Source organism: Centruroides sculpturatus, unplaced genomic scaffold, assembly GCF_000671375.1.
Source record: "Centruroides sculpturatus isolate CEXI.00-Female unplaced genomic scaffold, Cexi_2.0 scaffold38, whole genome shotgun sequence".
Lineage (NCBI taxonomy): Eukaryota > Metazoa > Arthropoda > Arachnida > Scorpiones > Buthidae > Centruroides > Centruroides sculpturatus.
In genome coordinates, this window is record NW_019384306.1 from 152,270 (window position 1) to 171,374 (window position 19,105).

Genomic DNA, 19,105 nt, shown 5'->3' on the forward strand with positions numbered 1-19,105 from the left:
AAAGAGAAAATTAAGAAAATACACACACAATTAAACAGATACAACACACTTTAATCGACAATTTTTTTCTTATCCAGACAAATTACAATTTACTTTATGTACAGGATCATGATCACTTTTAACAAATTAACATCCGTCCATTTTTCTATCACCAGTATTTTACACCACTTTGTGGCTGTTTCACATTAACACCATTTTATAGCAGTTCTTTACAAGAATACGTAATTTATTTATTTATTTATTTTTTTTATAATACTGTTGCAAACAAAAATAGACTGTATAAATCACGCAAACACAGATGTTTAATTAAATCTACGACAACTACTGATATTGTAAAAATACAGTATCTGTTAGGAATTAAAAACTTGATTAGCATTCATCCAAATTGGACCCACTTTTTCAGGACTGTGAATATTGTTAAAATTTTACAGAGAATTTTTCAAAATTTTAGTTTTGTGAATGGGATTTTAGCATTTAACTAGATGATGATTGCTGCGTTGGTTTGGTATATCGTGGAGTTAATGGCAAGAAATTTACGTAGAAGTGGGTATACAGAATTTTGGATGAGGTGCACATTAAATGTAAGTTAAGTATACAATTAATCACTTCGATTATTTTAAATAAAGAACTTATACATAAAATGTAATTTTAATTATAACATAACATCTAATGTAAAATATTTTTATGATAATATAATACTGAGATAGTTGATAATGTATGATATGCAGATTCAAACGTTTAACTTTCTCCTTTCTGATAATTTAAAATTATCACAGTTTATGCTCTGGCTTACTGTCGATCAGTGTAAATTTGTTGTCGTTTAGTATTAACCCCTTGAATTATGTTTAAAAATGAAATTCTTAATGATCACATGATTAAATTTCGTACAGGAAAGTGACAAATAGTGATAACACGAAGATATAGCAAGGGTCTATAATGCCACGAGGAAAATTTTCATCCACAACAGACAACATACAGATTTAACACATAATCAAAGGGTTAATTTTCATTTTTAACTTACTAATTTAAACAGTTTGCATCAAGCAAATTTTCACACCAATAATTTTTAACAGATAGCAGCTTTAGAGCATTTTCTGAAAGACAAAGGAACACTGCATACTCTAGGTAAAGAAATGACGCAAGACTTTGAACTGTTTCGTATGCAGAGGATGTACGTATATAAAATTAACAAGGTAGATTTTAACAAGTAATATACTAATCTCAAAGTTAAATCACATCACACGCTAGTCTATGCACCATAGATCGTAATTGCATAGTAATGACGACATGCTAATTTTTCCTAGCATAGTAATCATAATTAGCAAAATTCTTTAGCTGTTCTAATTATTTATGTATCATTGTGGCACGACGTACACGTATAAAATTTAAGCAGCTTTTGGCTGGATTTAACAGTTTGAACGAGAGGTTAAAACTTTTTTTTTTGTAAGAGCATAAAATTTTAAGAATTTTTAATTAGATGTGCAAGTTACAAATTCTGATGTATCAAAATGTTTTTTGTTGGCTTTCGGTTTGTCTTATGAAGTGATGCCATGTGTTTAGTTTTGATCGTGTGAATGAATCGGTCACCGTGATCGATCAGACTTATACAAAATCTGCACTAAATTAACTCTTTAGCACCACGACAGCTTTACTTCGTAAATAAGGAAACGTTTAGAGAGTAAGGCAGTGTTGATTAAAAATCGTACTTTACAATAAAAATGACTATCACACAAATATGGCTAAATGTAGAAAATTCATAAACTGTACATTAATATATGTTACAAAATATAAATAAATAGGAATAATCTAGTCTTTTTTCCCCCTCAGAAAATATGGTAAAGAAGAAAAATCAGAGAACGGGTTGTTTTTTTTAACTATACAAATGTGTCATATAAAAATTATATTTTACTTCACTGACCAGATTTACGTGTTAATATTAATTCCATGCAAGGACTGTCTACAACTGCAACACCTACGCTGCTTCGTCGTAAAGTCATAGAAGTAACGAGCATCCATTTGTTGTGTCGAGGATTGTAGCGCTCGACCGTATTTAGACTGGAGCTTCCGTCGTTACCCCCGACTGCGTAGAGATAACCTTCCGCTTCGATAACTTCGTGCGTTGTTCTGAAATTGTAAAAATTGATTCTAATTTTTTGCAGTAAAATGGAACTTCCATTGTTACCCTGATCATATATACTGTATTGTCAAATCAAATTTACATACCTCCTAGACTGCATCGAAGGCATTGCTTCCCAAGCATTTCTCACTGGATCAAAGCGCTCCATTGTGCACATACACAAACTGCCATCATTTCCTCCAACTGCATAAAGCATACCATCTAAAGTAGTGACTCCACAGCTACTTCTTCTGTTTATCATTGTCTGTAAAGGCCTCCATTTTCCTTCCTATGATGATTTTTTGTAATTCAAAAATAAAACAATGATTTGAGAATAAACAGAATCAACACACAAGTATAATATCTGCAGATTTAACAGTAAATTTAATATATATTTCTTCATTGCTTACCCTTGGATCATATCTTTCAATTGAAGACAAGTAATTTGCACCATCATAGCCACCAACAGCATATATACATCCATCTAAAATAGTTAAATACATGAATATTGTAAATTTCTCTAAAAACTTACTTATTGTTTGTGTGATTTACCTAAAACTCCTAGTCGACAGTATCTCCTTCGAGTTTCCATAGCAACTACTGACGACCATGTCCCAACTAGAGGGTCATATCTCTCCACGCTGTTCAAACAAGATGCACCATCATATCCTCCTGCTACATATATCAAACCGTTAAGTGTAGTTATACCAAGACAACTACGCTTTGTTCCCATTGCATTTACAGGAATCCATTGACTGGTATGGGGATTAAAATATTCTGTTGATGCCAGATCTTTAGTGCCGTCGTATCTATTAATACAGAAGCAGTATTTTTGGAACGTTCCCAACAACAGCAGGGATATAATTTGGATCAATAAAAAGGCAGAAATAATTACAACTTACCCACCAACAGCATAGACTAGTCTATTAACTGCGGCCACTCCTGCTCGAGATCTGCGCTGCAGAGTCGGAGCAGTAGGATACCACCTGTCGGTTCTGGGATTGTAGCATTCGCATTCGGAATGTATTGTGAATAATGAACCACCTCCTTGAGAATATTTACTGAATTAATGTTTAAAAACAAATGCAAACCGTCGTAGAAGAAATCTTACCTATAGCAAATATGTAGGGCCTCAATTCTTCAGGTTTTCGTTGCGTGGTACGAACAGATATCATGTTAGTTCTGTGTTCTGGCATTAGATGATATTTCATTGCTTCAATTAGTAAATCTTTACTCTCTTGATTCGATTGGATAAGTGGTTCTTCTCCGATCTGCGTGAGCAGAAAGTCTCTGCCGATTAGAGGAAGTCGTACATGCTGCATCAACTGAAACAGTTGCAATATATGTACATAAATATATAGAATAATTAATTTAAAATTTCTAAACTACAGAACTTACTTTCCCTAAATATTCTTCTCTCATAGTTAAATCGTGTTTTATCCAAGTCATCACGGCATTATATACACATTCTTCGGAAGGAACATTGAGTTTGTTACTCGACATCAAATCTTCCACCTGGAGGGAAATCTCCATTTTATAATTATTTTAAATTAATTAATTTAACTTTAAATTCTGATAAAATACAGAACAATTTTGTGTTTTAGGATAATTAATTAGTCTTTCAATATAGTAATGTTATATATTATTAAATGTGATCATTTGATGATATATCGTCAGTTGAGCATTATAGAAAACAGTCACCTGACGATACGTCATCATTTCAAAAAATATTAGAGAGGATTTCATATTAAAATCAAAGATGGCAGCACTGTATTGCATGTTATTCTGTAGACTGTGTTCCACATACTTTCAACCACACGGCACCCTTTATCAGTTTATATGTAACTTTTTGAGGCACGAAATTCATTTAATACAATATTTATAAATCTTATATCAAAATGTAGATAAGAATATTCTTCTCCTTGCTGGCTTGGTGCCAGAAACTAAATAGGAATCGAAAATTTTTATCTGCTGTTAAAGTTACATTATAAGAATTTTTATTACAGTAGAACCTCGAAAACTCGGCTCTCGATAACCCGGCACTCCGGATAACTCGGCCACACCCTGGCAGGGCAAAAAAATCCTTAGTTAATTAATTTTCATTATAGACAGCTTTATAAAAGCATAAAAGCTCTCACAAAGTATTTTTCTGAGGTCTGTCTTATCAGGTAAATTACTGTACACAGTGTATTCATTAATTTTCATTTTCATGTAGTAAAGGCTCTATGCCTTCATAAAGGACGTACTTTTCCTTTGTTTAAGGGTATTTGGGCAGTTTATTCTCTGTTATATTCTCAAGTAAACAATACATACAAGTACAGTACAGTATTTTCTGAGGAAACACTCGTACTTATTTTTTTAACCCCATTCCCGATAACCCGGCATTTTCACAAACTCGGCCACCCTTCGGTCCACATTAGGCCGAGTTTTCGAGGTTCTACTGTACTAGCAAAATATACTGTACTGTCAAACTGTATAATGTAGTGAATATGTGTGACTTGTTTTCTTGTGTGTATGATGAAAACTAGTTTTTCGGCAAATTATTAAAACAATATACGTAGAGTGATCTTGAATGAACAAAGTTTGCCATGAGTGTTTTGCAAAGTAACAGTACAACCTGTTGATTGTACATAGGTTAATCTCACTCTTAAATTAGAGATTAACAGGATTATAATCAATAAAACATGACTTTTTTTTAACTGTTTATACCTTGTAGGTACTAAGAGGGCTTTTTTCCACATGTTCATTATAGGTTTTGCTAAATGGGATGGGACCAATCATAATCCAGGACAGATTGCCATGAAAAATTGTTAGTATTGCTTGCCTGAACTTGATCTCAAGACCACTGGAGTTACTACAGAATTGGCCTTGACTACTGTGGTACAGAGAGAAGTGCTGTTTTGTTTGTTAAATATTTTGATATTTCTAAATTGTTAATTTTGTTTATTCAGATGAAAACACATTGAACTATATTACAATTCAAATTCACTATCGTATACAAATCGGGCAAGATAAGCTGCCTGTTGTTGAATTAAATCTAATAATTATTTGTGAGACCTACTTAATAAAATGCAGTGCCTTTGGGGCAGATGGTACCTTATGGGCTTGACTAATGTTTCTACTGGATGATCAAATGGAAAGTTCGGTCATGATTGATGCTCGACCTTTCTTTGACTGTTACTGCATCACAAGTAACAAATAAATTGCTGGTGCCCGAACTTTTTGCGTGTCACTAATCCGCAGCATTGCCGAGGAATTTTTCATATGTGGTCCATCTGGATAATTTGGGTCCCATTCCTCACCACCCGGCTGACCCATTGTTGGCCTGTCCAAACTCATAATGGTTTTGCTAAAAAAAGCCCTCTTGGTGCCCATAGGATGGAAAGGGTTAAATTAATTAAAGGACAAACTGAGAATTTGGGCATTACTTGTTTTGTTTTAATTTGATTACTATGCATTTCAATTACAGTTTTATGGTCAAACAAGAGCTAGTATTTAATAACAACTAATGTTTATATAGAAGAATTATTGAGAGAGATAATTAAAATAGTAACCTGACTAAAAGGTAACAAGAGGAATTCTTCCGTCAGTGCAACTTCTTGAAAATTCTGTAATGCATATTTGTGAGATTTACGCTGTAACTCTTCACAAGCATGAGCATCAGCAAAACTTCGTATACCTAAACAATTGGAAGGATGAAGTTGCCTGAGCAAAAATTTGCAACAAGCATCTCTCACTGTTGAAACTTGCAATAAACTAGCTACAGGAAGAAGTGCCTGAAAACAAAATCTAATATAAAATTTATTTTGCAAACAATATTTAACCGTAGAGAGTGGACGAAAAAATGGTTAAAACCAACCTGAACGTTTTCTTCGGTAATGACGATTTCGCCCGTGTACGCAAACTCTATTAATTTTTGCAGCGCGGACGCGTCGACGTCGTGCATGGTGATTTCGGATTTGTGCTTTTCTGCCATTTCATCTGTTGGAAAAAAGTTTGTCAAGTTAAATGCAAATTCTATTTGTATAGAATTTTTCTTTATAAAGAACAAATTAGACCAAACTGTTAAACATTGCGTGAAAATAGGCACTGGAAGCAGCGAGAACGACTTTATGGGCATGGATCATTTCGTCTCCCACCTGGAGCGATATATCACATAACTGTCCTTTCTGGCGCATGCAGTTCATAGCAAGAAATGCGCTACTCTGATGATCAGTGTAGACATGATGTATACGATGTGGATGCATTGTATTTCCATTAAGTGTTTCCATGGTGTCTCCATCCATTACCATTTGATAACTGTATAAAACAGAGAAAAAAAAATGATTATTTACATTAAAGTTAAATATTTTAATAATACTGTTAACAGGAAACAACCTAAATATATTTTGGAGTTTATAAATAATGATGACAAGTCATATTTTTGAAATGATTAACAAAATTTGGAACTAAACTCTTACAATTGCATGTAGATATAATTAAAATAATTTCTTGATTTGTCAACTTAAGGAATTGATGCATTTAAAACTACAGGATTATCTATAATTTTGACAATTACGAGCTGGAGTGGGCCAAGGTTGAGTAATGATGCCCAATTTGATAAAATGGGGCATCGTTACTCCACCCACTCTTTGATAAATTATGCCATTCTGGAATGGACTTGGAGTTTGATATACAGTGCTCTACTGCTTGACATTCTGCCAATCCTTGGACTTTGATGTCAATTCTTCTAGACTAGAAACAATTAGAATAGCCAGTCATAAAATCTCTAATTACAAGTATTGTTTAGGCTCTATTTTATTCAAGTATTTACTTCAGCTTGTTTACAATAACATCTAAAGATTGAACTTTGACATTTTAGAAGCTGCTAATTTGCTAGAGAGATTTTTACGGTGAAAAAGTAGCTTCAAAATTCATTGCCAAGAGAAAAATGATGATGGTGGATAACAGAGTAATATTGATTTATAGAGGTAAAATTTATGAAAATAAATCTGATGTTTTTAATGGAATGCAGAATTTTGCTAGGGTAATTGGGAAATGAGATTGGACAGGAAAAAAATCAAAGTATAACACTAACAAATTCTGAATCTATATCACAAAGAAATAGTTATCGACATGATTGTCCGAAGAATTGCATAGAAACATGTTTTTTTTTACGGCTGCTAGAGGCTCAGAGTAAATGTTGCTGCCTGTTTACAACAAAATGTGTTAGCAATATAAAGATGCACATTAACTTTTTGACCAATAAAAGCATCTCTTGCATCTCCACTGAACAGCCCAGATTTGGCACCCACCAATCCTCTCAGCACCATAGTAGAAGTTATGAGGAATCCAACGCTGTCCACAATGGTAGCAACAAAGCATTAGAGTCAATTCTGAAGAACATCTCACAGGACAGGTTACTACACATTTCAAGGACCTGCAGAAACGATGGCAGAATCCACAATAATCAATCACTTTAACTGATAAATTCTCTTCTGTTTCTTCTGGAAAACATTTTGTTTTATCAAGTTATACAGAAGTATTTAAATTTTGCTTGATTAACATGGCTGTGAATAAGTATACTTTAATTATTCCACTTTTCTAATGCTTATAACAAATGATGTGAAAGAATAAAAAAATATTATACTGGCTTAAATTATTGTTTGGACATTTCAATCAATGCGTAATTGTTTGAAAAGGAATATTATGTTCCATTAGCAGATGGCACAGCTATCTCGACAGATTGGTTACTGAAAGATGGGTCAGATCCCACACGAGGCCAAATATATTTTTTATGTTCTGAATCGTGATGTACATTAAAGAATTTCTTTACATTTTAATGATTCATTTTTTGCCAAATGGAAACAAACATAAGATTGACCTAAATCGGACTTAAATCCTCAACTACTTAATGTACAGACATGTTATCACTTATGCTGTGTAGCATAACTGATATGTCTTGTTTTCAGATAAATAGGTGATTCATTTTAATCAGTACTGAATAATTCAAAATATACATACTGCAAGAAAATTTAACTTCAAGGACACCACAAAATGACATAAGCTTTTGTCATAGATGTGTTAACTTCAAGGGGACCACACAAGACGGCACTGTGGGTTTTGTCATAGATGGTGTTAAAATCAGTGAAAATGGGTGCCGGTCAAGTTTGTTTTCTTAAACAAATCCCCAGTTTTTCATTGCATGTTTGTTTCTGCATAAACAAACTGGAAGGTGTACTTAGAAGTTACAAGCTTTTCAACTTTTACTAGCTGCTACACCTGTGGATAATTGTGAAGTTTATTGAAAAATGACATGGACCAGTGGAATGGCCCCCAAGATTGCCAGATATAACTGCCTGGCTTTTATTTGCAGGGATATTTAAATAACGTCTATAAATAGGAACCAATGTCCAGAGTTGATACAATCCAAGGTTCGACCAGCTTGTACAAACATATCGTGGAATATGTTACTAAACCGAGACATTTCCAACAGAGAATTGACTTATACATTTAGGAAAATGGGAGATGTCTTTGAACGTTGTTTACAATAGAAGAAAACTGTGAAGAGGCAAGGAGATTAATATTAATTAAGCACTCCACTAAAAGTTTAACATGAAAAATGTCCTCAAGCTAGCTGTGTGTGATAACATCTTGAAGTTTTTAAAAGTTAAATGGATTGTTTCAAACAAACCACCCTACATATTAAATAGAATTATTAGATGATCAAACATAATTTGCTTGCGTACAAAGCTTGACTTCTTGTTGCACCAAGTCTTTCAAACATAAGTACATTTTTCAGGTGAGAGAGAGAGAGTAAACATTTTACACTTTGAATAACTAGTTTAATAGATTCAAAATTTATGCTGTTTCAAAGTTGCATAGGTAATAAAATATTTAAAACTGTACTTTACTTGTTGTGCCAAAATAACAAAATTTGCATTAAATAATGCATTTTAAACTAGCTAAAAAAGTGTTATTTACTCTCACATTGCATTTATGACTTTCACATTTTTATAAAATCAAAAAATTATGGGATGTCTGTTGTGTCAGAGCAGCAAATGGCCTTCTGCTATGCACGACTTTAAAGAAAATTTCCTGTGTTATGCCTTGTTTACTTTGTTTATTTCCTACAGGCTCAAGGGATATCATTAGAAACTCCTTGTTGGCATCATATAATTTATTTATAAGGAGTAAAGTTTTTAACTGATTATATAATAATAAAACAGAGTGAACAATTATTTTTAAGTAGTCATAATGCTGGGCTGCAATTTTTTAATTTAAAGAAATTGTGTGATTTCCACTCAGGACCAGAAGTTCAAATATAATTAATTAGGGCCTCCGGCAGCTAAGCTCTCTATTTTCATCTATCTAACTCTGTTAACAATGGACAGACAGATAGACAACAGTAGGAATGTATATATCTGCAATTTGAAAATTGCAGGAACGTTTGTCCTTTGTGGTAAAGCTAAAGAATGAAGATTTGATATAAGAAAAGTGTTAAAAATTAACACTTTTAGCCGATTTGAGAAGCAATGTTAATACTGTACTTCATATGCATTTGGTTTGTTTTAACTAATTGGCATGCAAAGGTGTCATTTTAAATATTTTTCAGTCCATCAAGAACTGTGTAAAAGTTTGAATTTGGTTTGAACAGTGATTTATATTCATTAGCAAGCCGAAGTTGTCGTAAAACAGGATGAAAAGTTTCTTTTTAGTAAATTTAAACGATTAGTTACCTGAAATAAGCATTTAATATGGATAATGTATGAGAAAAAGGTTCTAAATACTGAACAAATATAAGTTCAAGAACTTTACCGAGTATTACTTGCTCCTTTTTGAAACTGTTAATTTTTAATTTACCATTTTTCCTATCTAAACTGAAAACGAGAGCATCCCATCGTTTAATATACGTTAGCGAGCTGTCACTCTGAATTCTTCTAATTAATTTAATATCATTAACCACAATTAATCATTAAATTTTATGCATTTATGAACATTTAAATTTTAATTAAATATGAACCTTAAATCCTAAATTTTATATGATTTTGAAGGCAAGTTTACATAAAAAAAATGTTATTTACCATTGTCAATTTGATGTTATTCCTGGGACACAATTGGCTGTTCGTCTATGTCCCAGGAACAACAAACTGATGAATGTCCAATGCAGACTGTTGAATTATTTATTAATATAGGCAATTTTACAAGAAAAATAATATCATCTGGGTATTAAAACTTCAAAATTAAAGAAAATTCCAGTGAAAAGATTGATTCAGAACAGTACTCTAACCCACAACTCTTTCTTACCGGACTTTTGGGTTTTATTCTGTGTTTATAAACTAATTGGCCACTTCAGATTTTTAATTTGAATTATATAAATTTGCCGATGGAATAACAACAGAAATATTAAGCATACACTTGTAATTCTGTGCCAGAAAAGTAAGTTTAATATAATGAAATTGAATAATCATTTGAGAAATGCTGCTATAGATGCATTAATGGGGAAACAATTAATTGTTTACTTATAATGGTATAAACAAATATTTTAATCAGACATGAGTCTAAATTGCCAGCTTTTAACACATGCCATATATGTTGTATATATTAATATTAAAAGTGTGCGCCACTTTATGACAGGGATAAATTCTTGAATGACTTCATTATTAAGCAAATTATCATATTTAGACAAACCTAAATGAGTAGTAGAGTGTTGCAGTTGTGTTGCATATGGCATATATAATATACTGATACATTTGTATTACATGTGACACTACTAATTATTTAATAGGTGCAAACAGCTATGAATTTTTCAGCTCCATTATAATCTTATGCGATTTCTTCATTAAGCGGAATACCTTAGTTTTGTAGTTATTGGCGTTTATTAATAGGAGATTAGAGCTACTACGCTACTACTATACGTTAGAAAAATAAGGAAAATAATTCAATTGCTAAACAATAATAATAATTAAAATTACAAACTGTTTCTAGAAGGTAGGCACTCAAAGAACAACTCATTTTAAAATGGATGCCATTTACGAAGAGCTTTATTTTCTCTATTATAGGGCACTTTTATCATGTGAGAAAGTATAAAATTTAAATACAATTTACACATGAATTCTATCTGTAAGAAGAACGAGGATTATAAAACTTCAATGCAGAAAGATACATCTACATTAGAACTAATTAAAATTAACCTTGTAAAGGATGAATGGGAAATAAGAATAATGCAATGTAATAGTAAGATGTAATAGAAAGTAGCTTACTTGTTAGGAGATGTCTCGTACATAAATCCAATTCAAACTAATTTTCTTGGAGCAAAACAATTTTAGAATTTTTTCCTGAGAAAAGCAGTTGAAAGAAAATAGTTTAATTTTTTTTTATGTTTGCATAAAATTATATAAATTGCGCAAGATATTTGCATAAAACTAAAGTTTATTACTATTGGCTCTGTATATAAGCCAATGGTGTAATAAACTTTAGTTTGTATGGATTTTTGTCTAATATTGTCATTAAAATGCCATGAATTTATATATACATACACACATATATAAAATGCTTCAACCATTCACAATTTAAGCCCTGTTATGAACATTTGATGTGCATAATGTTAGTGTCTGTAAGGTAGATAGAATTAAAAAAAATTAGGTAAGAGTGTTCTTTTCATGGCCATCGTGTATTTGCTAGACTCGTAATGATGGCAGCCAGGTGATGAGGAATGAAACTGACATTTCACATACAGGTAGACTGTGAAAAATTCCCGTGATCTTCGACTTGGACTTCCGATAGAGTTATCTGGAGTGGTACGGTTGATGCCGTTAACATTGACGGCTGAATGGCCGAGGCAATAATTATTACAAACAATTTAAAAGTTAATTAAAATGTATGAGTCATCAAAACCTGAATAAATCTATTACATAATTCAATAAATACATTTTTGAATATATTCGTAATCTGCCTACAAGTTTTGTGTCACGTCCTTCTTACTTCCAAGCCTTAAATTGTAAAAATAACTTCTTTGCTGCTTGGAAGAATGATGCTTGGGGCACTAAGCTGTATGCTTAATTAAATAGTTCTAATAAGAGATGGGAGGACTATTTTACTTGGGATGTCGACACAAAAAAAGATCTAAATTTTGGGACCCCGTCTTTATTTAAAAATACAGTTCATATACTATAAAATCAGCAGAGAAACCAGTTTGATCGTCCAAAGTGAAAGTTTTTGATCCCGTTTTAAAGGCCGACGACAGCCTTAAAGGCCAAAAACTTTTGTTTTGGATGATTAAACTAAGCCAAACAACTACCGGATTACATCCGTCTATTTCTTCCACGATAACTTTTAATTAATTTTTAAATTTGTGAGAAAGTAACCTGATATAATTCGGTAGTTGTTTGGCTTATTACAAATATATTGGGTTTTGAGATGTTTATATAACAATAAGTATGATATTCCTTTTGACAAATGGTAAGAAATTTTTTAGTTATGTTCATCTATTTTTATGGATTTTGAGGAAGGCCAGGGCCAACTGACCATGCTTCATTTGATTTCTTGGACTCTACTTGCCAGTTTACTATAATAATAGTAAATGTATTGTCTTCTACAGTAACGCTAGGTAATTAATTTTGCATATTTATAAAATAATTGTTGTTTTTTCCTTCTATATTTCAACAGAAGGCACTCAAAAAACAGGAATGATGTAATATAAAGGATCTGCTACTGATATAATCATTAATTATCAAATTTCAAACTTTGTTAGTTTACAGTCATTGAAGCTGCAATTATTTCAGTTTCCTAATGAAATAAATTATAAAATTAGGAATTCATAATCAAAACATAATCATCATCTCCTTTGGCATTCTCTCTCTTTTTTCTGTGGAGTTACTAATTTTTCTCTATTTGAATAGATTTCTAATTTCTCAACTCTCTCATTTAATCTGAACTTGGGACACCGCCACATTCTGGGTTGGTCGACGGCACTTGTCATTTCTGTGTTGTCTCCGACTGAAGTAACATACCTCGCTACTTAATTTTGAGAACAAGGACTGGTTCATTCAGTCAAGACTAACCTTGTTTATGCATATTTATCAGCAAGATAGCTGATCATCACCTTGAGGCACCATATAATTCATTATATTGTCATTCTATGATGAACATTTAAAATTGTTTAAGTTTATCTTAGATAAATATCCATATGAAATGCATCATCTATGTCATTTTTAAATTTTCTCATTGCAAAAATTAAGAATTAATACATAAAAGGCTTCAATTTCTTAGAAAAAAATAGATCGTCATCAGATATGTTTGATAATACGTAACATAGTGTAATTGTTCTGACGGTCTCAAACTATGGGTTGAGAAACATCCATTATTATTTAAAATATTGGTGCATTGAATTGTTGCACTCTCTATTCTATATGCTTATCATCATCCACTGTTTGTAGACTTACAATTCATCATTCTGTTAACTGGATTTGAAAAAACTGCTGTATCAGGTAATCTTAACCAATTTTTCTTTCTGCTATGTTTTCATATCTCTCGTTTGTCATGGTCTTTATTCTTTATAAATATATCAAATATCATTGTACGGCAGGAGGAGGAAATAGATGAGATGATGATCTTACTGCCAATTTGCTGGATGGATAGCTGAGGTGTAATAAGTGAAGATCATATGTCTTTGTATCCTGTGATTCCTTTATTTTTGGTGTCACATAGTTGGCATGTTTTGCTTCTTCGAGCTTTGTTTACTCCCCATAGCATGGCACAGACAACAGCAAAGTTGTTTCTAAGCATTTCATACTTGTATTAGGAAAAGGAGCAATAGTTTCTACTATATACACACAAGAAATGTGGTGGCAATATTTTTACAGTGTGTTCTAGAGGCCTGGGGAATCCAAAAATGGCCTATAAACATAGCCAAATGCATTGTTTCAGAACTAGTATTGGATTAAAGTTCAGACTAGCTACCCCCTACCTGTCCTGCAACATTACTAATTGCTGCAGAGCAGCATCTTAAGGGTAGTTAATTTTGTTTTGGTGCTAGAAGGGGTTAACTAGCGTAAATTCTATTGCTGTTAAATTACATTATTGCATTTGCAAAAGACATGGCTATTTTGCAAGCCAGTGCTCACGAAATTGCATCCAACACTATAATCCAAGTTGTTACTATAGTAATACGAATACTCTCGGGATATTCGTATTACTAAAATAACAACTCGACTTGTTCAGCTAGATCATTGGCCAAAGAAATTTGTACTGTGTGATGACCTCAAGACGTTTGCATTGTACACAAAGAACCCCAATTTTGGATCGCCCACAGGAGCTGCTACATTTATCCAATAATAGGTCTTGAGAATGTCATGCAGTACAAAGCCTCTCTGGACAAGTTTGCATAGTGTGATTCTCTCAAGGCATTTTTATTACTACTAGAATAATTCAGACTGTACACTTAAGAGAGATGTATTAAATGGGTATTTATGTTTGAATTTAATTAGCATATCTTCCTCCGACATCTACACACTGTACAATTTTTAGTCTCAAACATTTTGTTATTCATTTCAAAATATAACTTGCAATAATTTGTAAACTAAGTATGAAGTTAATTTTCTTTATTTCAAAAACAATTCGTAATTATCAATATCCTAAATTTGCAAACCTAAAATGAGACTTAGAACTTTTCACATCACTTACGAGATACGTATTATCATGTGACACGACATTGACATTCAGACCGACGGTATTTCTTGTTTTGCAACTGCGGTAAAAAGATTTGATTCTTTTTTATCTTTTTCAAAGAGGTCATTTCATTTACATACTATTATTTTTTTTTTCTTTCTAAAATTTAAATATGAAAAGAATTACATATTTTTTTTTATTTAAAAACTCACCTCGAGAACTTGGCAGACTTATGCGAGAACTCTACTCTGCATACGTCTTCTTCGATTGAATTTCCGTGAATCTTTTTAAAATACTGACAAGTGAAATAAATAGTTAAAAAAAAAAATGGGGGTAAAAAACCGAGTATAAAATGTTTTAGTTAAATTAATATTTGTTATTTTATAGCTGTTGTATAGTTAGTTCTGTATCGGGGTCTTCCGAAAAGAATGCTACCATTTTAAATTATTATAATTAAGTTAATTATTATCCGAGAATGTCATAACACACTAAAACATTGGAAAACAATCTAAGTTTCATATTTACCCATTACAATTTCTCAATGCATGCATCTTGCATCACACGACACACACCTGACCGATACTCAAATTCTTCCTATGTTAACTATGGCGTACATGTTGTCATTCCTCCCATGGCAGCCACAGTTCTGCAGCTCCTACTGATTACTTGCATTGCATGATGAGTCGTTCTGACTTTGCAAAGTGTAGAATATAAATTGCCATTGTGAGTCACAATTTTCATTTATTGCACTTCCTAGAGGTAAAGGTGCTTTACTCAAACATATCAGCAAGATGTTTGAATGAAGATGGGAGATAAAACTCAGATGGTTATGCTATGGATTGGTGTAAATTGCATACATCTCAGATAATAATTATGTTAATTATAGCAATTTAACAGAATTCATTTTGGAAGCCTTCATATCCATATAACTACTGTATAACATAGTTCCTATGTTTTTGATTAAACATAAATCTAAATGAAGTAATTACAACAATCTTCTGCATTTATAACAATTCTTTAACTTAATAGTAGTAATTAAATTAAGTATCATTAAGAAGGGAAGCATCGCACGCCAGATCAGTTCTCGCAGAGAACCATAGAGCTCCCGGAAAAATATCATCAGCATAGATATAAAGTTTTAGTAGACCATCAATTTTCCATTTGAATGTACAAATTAAATTAATTTGGAACTTTGGAGTGATTTAAATTCTCCATACAAAAACAGAAGGCTCACTTTATTATGCGGTAACTTCATAATAAAGTTTCTATTAATTAAATATATGTAAGAATACATTCTTCCCACCTGTGCACACCCCTTCAAACACATCTGATGATGTGTGTGTACTTGCAAGCACACCCTTTCGGATGGTTGTGTTTTGTATCGATACTTGAATTGCCCTATAGAATTACAGTCTCATTTAATCTTAGACTCAAATGCTTCTTTAAATTTAAAGATGGTTCTTTTTAATATTCAAAAATAAGCTGTGGATTCTTACGAAAAAGACGGAGGAAAAGAGAATTCCAAGACGAGAATTGAGTAATCGGAAACGGATTGGAAGAAGATCAAGAAAAAGAGGAGAGAGGAGTTTGTCCCAAGAGAGATGGTCAGATAGATCATTGATTGTCACCGTAACCTTGGGACGAAAGGGAGAATGATGATGATTCTTATAACTTATACAGAAGCTTGAAATTTTTTCTGAATATGTGCAACAAATGTGTAAGTCCATTAAAAAACACAACATGGTAGGTATAAGGCAGCTTCCATATTTATATGGAAGCTGCCTTAACTGAAATTTATATATATAAATTTCAGTTACATAACTAAAAATTAATTTTATATAATAAAATCAAGTGCCACTTTAAAATTTAATCAAAAGAAATAATTTTATTTATTACGAAGAAGAAAAAATAATAATTGGTTAATTCGATCGTGCTTTTTAATTTCGTTCCAAATTTAGACATCGTTATATTTTTATTCTTTAATACAGGTTTAAAAATATGCTAAAAACTTCTAAGTCTATAAAAAGAATTTCAACTGGGAGTTGTCGGCAGTAGCTCTAGAGCCCATGGAGCCTTAGATAAGAGTCATTTTGGAGGCCATTACCTTGAAAACATAAAAATACAAATTTAAAATCATTACTAGCATTAAATTTGGCATTTTAAAGTCAATGGTGTAATGAAAAAACAGAGGCCCTAAACTCCATTATTCTAATTAAATTTAGAGCCATTGACAAAAAGCGATACACCGTTTTTGCAAAGGCGCAAAAAGAAAATCTACCCTTTATCGAAATTCGAAGAGGAGTGTGGAGAATTAACTTTTTCCGAGAAGATTTGCAAGGCGAGATTACAGTGAGGAAAAAATGCAAGCTCTCGTAACATTCTCTCTTTTGTAAATAGAAAAATCTCCAAGTAAATTGGGTTCTAAAGAAATTGTGAGGACGTAATTTCGATGCATACTTCCATGCGAATGAAGAGACTTTGGTTACGCAACAAGTAAAAGTACACATTCTTATATTTTATAGATTAAAAAAAAAACTTTTAAACAGAGTACCAAAGCAGGAATTAGCCTTTTGGGAATGTACATCCTTTTAGATATGCACTAAATGGGAACCTATAAATGATGGCATTCAGTTTAAGGAAAATGCATTATAAATTTAAAATTTCTTACATAATTATTATATAAGAAATAGTGCCGAATGCCTAGACTTGAGTTACGTGAGCACGGACACGTCATTTTGAGTTTTCATGTCTCGTTTCAATTTAGATGCATTGCTCTATACCTGTATCTGTATGAGGATATTAGAGACTTGTATCACTGCTTATTATTAATAAGGCCCCCAGCTTTGATCAGACATGCTTGTGCATTAGCCTAACTTGTTTAGATTGTCGTATAGCAACAAATTGCACACACACTAAATATAAGTTAATGGGTTTGGTGCATCAACACAAGGTAGCATTAGTATCTGCAACATGGACACACGCCCAACTTATCATTGTACAAACTCATTGCATTCACATTATTAATTGCTCCCGATTGTCAAACACTTTTGTTTTACAAGAGAATTTATCAATAATTATCAGTCATAATCGAAATTTACAGCAAAATGCCGATTAATCAGTAGACAACATCCGAGTAAACAAAATATTTAATTAGAAAGTTATTAGATACTATATAAATATTTACAAAATTGGATCATCCAGTATTTATTTCTAACATAATAAACATTACAGTCAGCATATTTTACTTTTTATTTACTGATTTCCAATAGATTTCGAAGCGTCTACTTACAAATCATGCATCTGTTCAAGTAGAGAGTAACAAGATTCAGGTAATAAAACAACATTTTGCTCAGTATTTCCTCTTTGGTTTTTAATTTTATTATTTATAACAGAATTTACACTTTGCTTGTTTTAAAAAGATTAAAAAATGCAATTTTTATACCAAAATTACACGACAAACTCGCACAATTACCTGAACTAATACTTAAAAACATAACAAAAAGATATTGAAGTAGCTTTGTTAGATACTTTTACTCATCTTAAATAAAAAGACTGCATTACTTAACCACATAATTATGTTTAGAAAGTTAAAAAAGACAATCCTTTAATGTTAAAATCACATTGCGCATCCACATAATTGCTAAAATTGACATGAAAACACACCAAGATGATCTCGGCTCTTCTAAACCGCACGGAAAATGATAATTATGCAGACATGTATAGTTTCTATAGATAAAAAAATGATATTAATTTATTTAAATGAGAAGTTTTCAAATTAATACACTGTTCAAATACAAAAAAAAAATTGTCCACCTGTTAATGTTTACGTACTTAAGCATTGATATATTTGAGGTCTATATGCAATTTGTTTCACTTTCTATATTATTTATACCCCGAAAACACTTAGCAATTAAGTTAGAAACATCTAAAAATACCTATTTTTCATCTCCATTTTTGCTCGGATGTCCTTGGGAGGATAATTCGGACAGAAAGATGTCACATCAGTTAGAAACCTTTCACTTTATAATCCCATTATAGGTTTGCATTTAGGATATTGATTAAAAGAAAATGCACTTTTTTAAATTAAATTCTATAATTACATCATTTAATTTCTCAAATTTTATTAATTAAAAATGAATTAAGGTACATACAAAGCTTACTCAAGCCATAAGTTTACAGTTAAGGCGTTCTCGAATTGGCAAATGCCTCCCAACCGAAGAAAAATCCTTTTCTTTCTCGCATTTAGTACTGTTTTGTAAACAGAAAACTGTGTATTTTATTTAAAATATTAAATTTTAGATGTGTTTACTTTCTGTAATTATATATTTACTACAAAGTTAA

General features: G+C 31.9%; 1 protein-coding gene across 8 annotated transcripts in view; it reads right to left on the reverse strand.

Moving 5' to 3' along the window:
- Window positions 1-6: 6 nt before the first annotated feature.
- Window positions 7-19,105, reverse strand: part of LOC111619103 (kelch-like protein 17) — a 44,121-nt gene continuing 25,022 nt past the window's right edge. For 4 of the 8 annotated variants that reach the window (XM_023360772.1, XM_023360812.1, XM_023360821.1 and 1 more), the window contains 10 exons: window positions 6,180-6,415; window positions 5,976-6,097; window positions 5,671-5,892; window positions 3,515-3,631; window positions 3,228-3,441; window positions 3,019-3,163; window positions 2,669-2,925; window positions 2,527-2,600; window positions 2,224-2,405; window positions 7-2,124 (listed from right to left, as the gene is read on the reverse strand). In XM_023360772.1, coding sequence (XP_023216540.1) covers window positions 1,911-2,124; window positions 2,224-2,405; window positions 2,527-2,600; window positions 2,669-2,925; window positions 3,019-3,163; window positions 3,228-3,441; window positions 3,515-3,631; window positions 5,671-5,892; window positions 5,976-6,097; window positions 6,180-6,415 — 1,783 coding nt within the window. In that variant the 3' untranslated portion in view covers window positions 7-1,910. Of the gene's footprint in view, window positions 2,125-2,223; window positions 2,406-2,526; window positions 2,601-2,668; window positions 2,926-3,018; window positions 3,164-3,227; window positions 3,442-3,514; window positions 3,632-5,670; window positions 5,893-5,975; window positions 6,098-6,179; window positions 6,416-14,779; window positions 16,503-19,105 lie in introns of those variants that run through there. The other 4 variants (XM_023360788.1, XM_023360780.1, XM_023360796.1 and 1 more) reach the window with 3 other exon arrangements.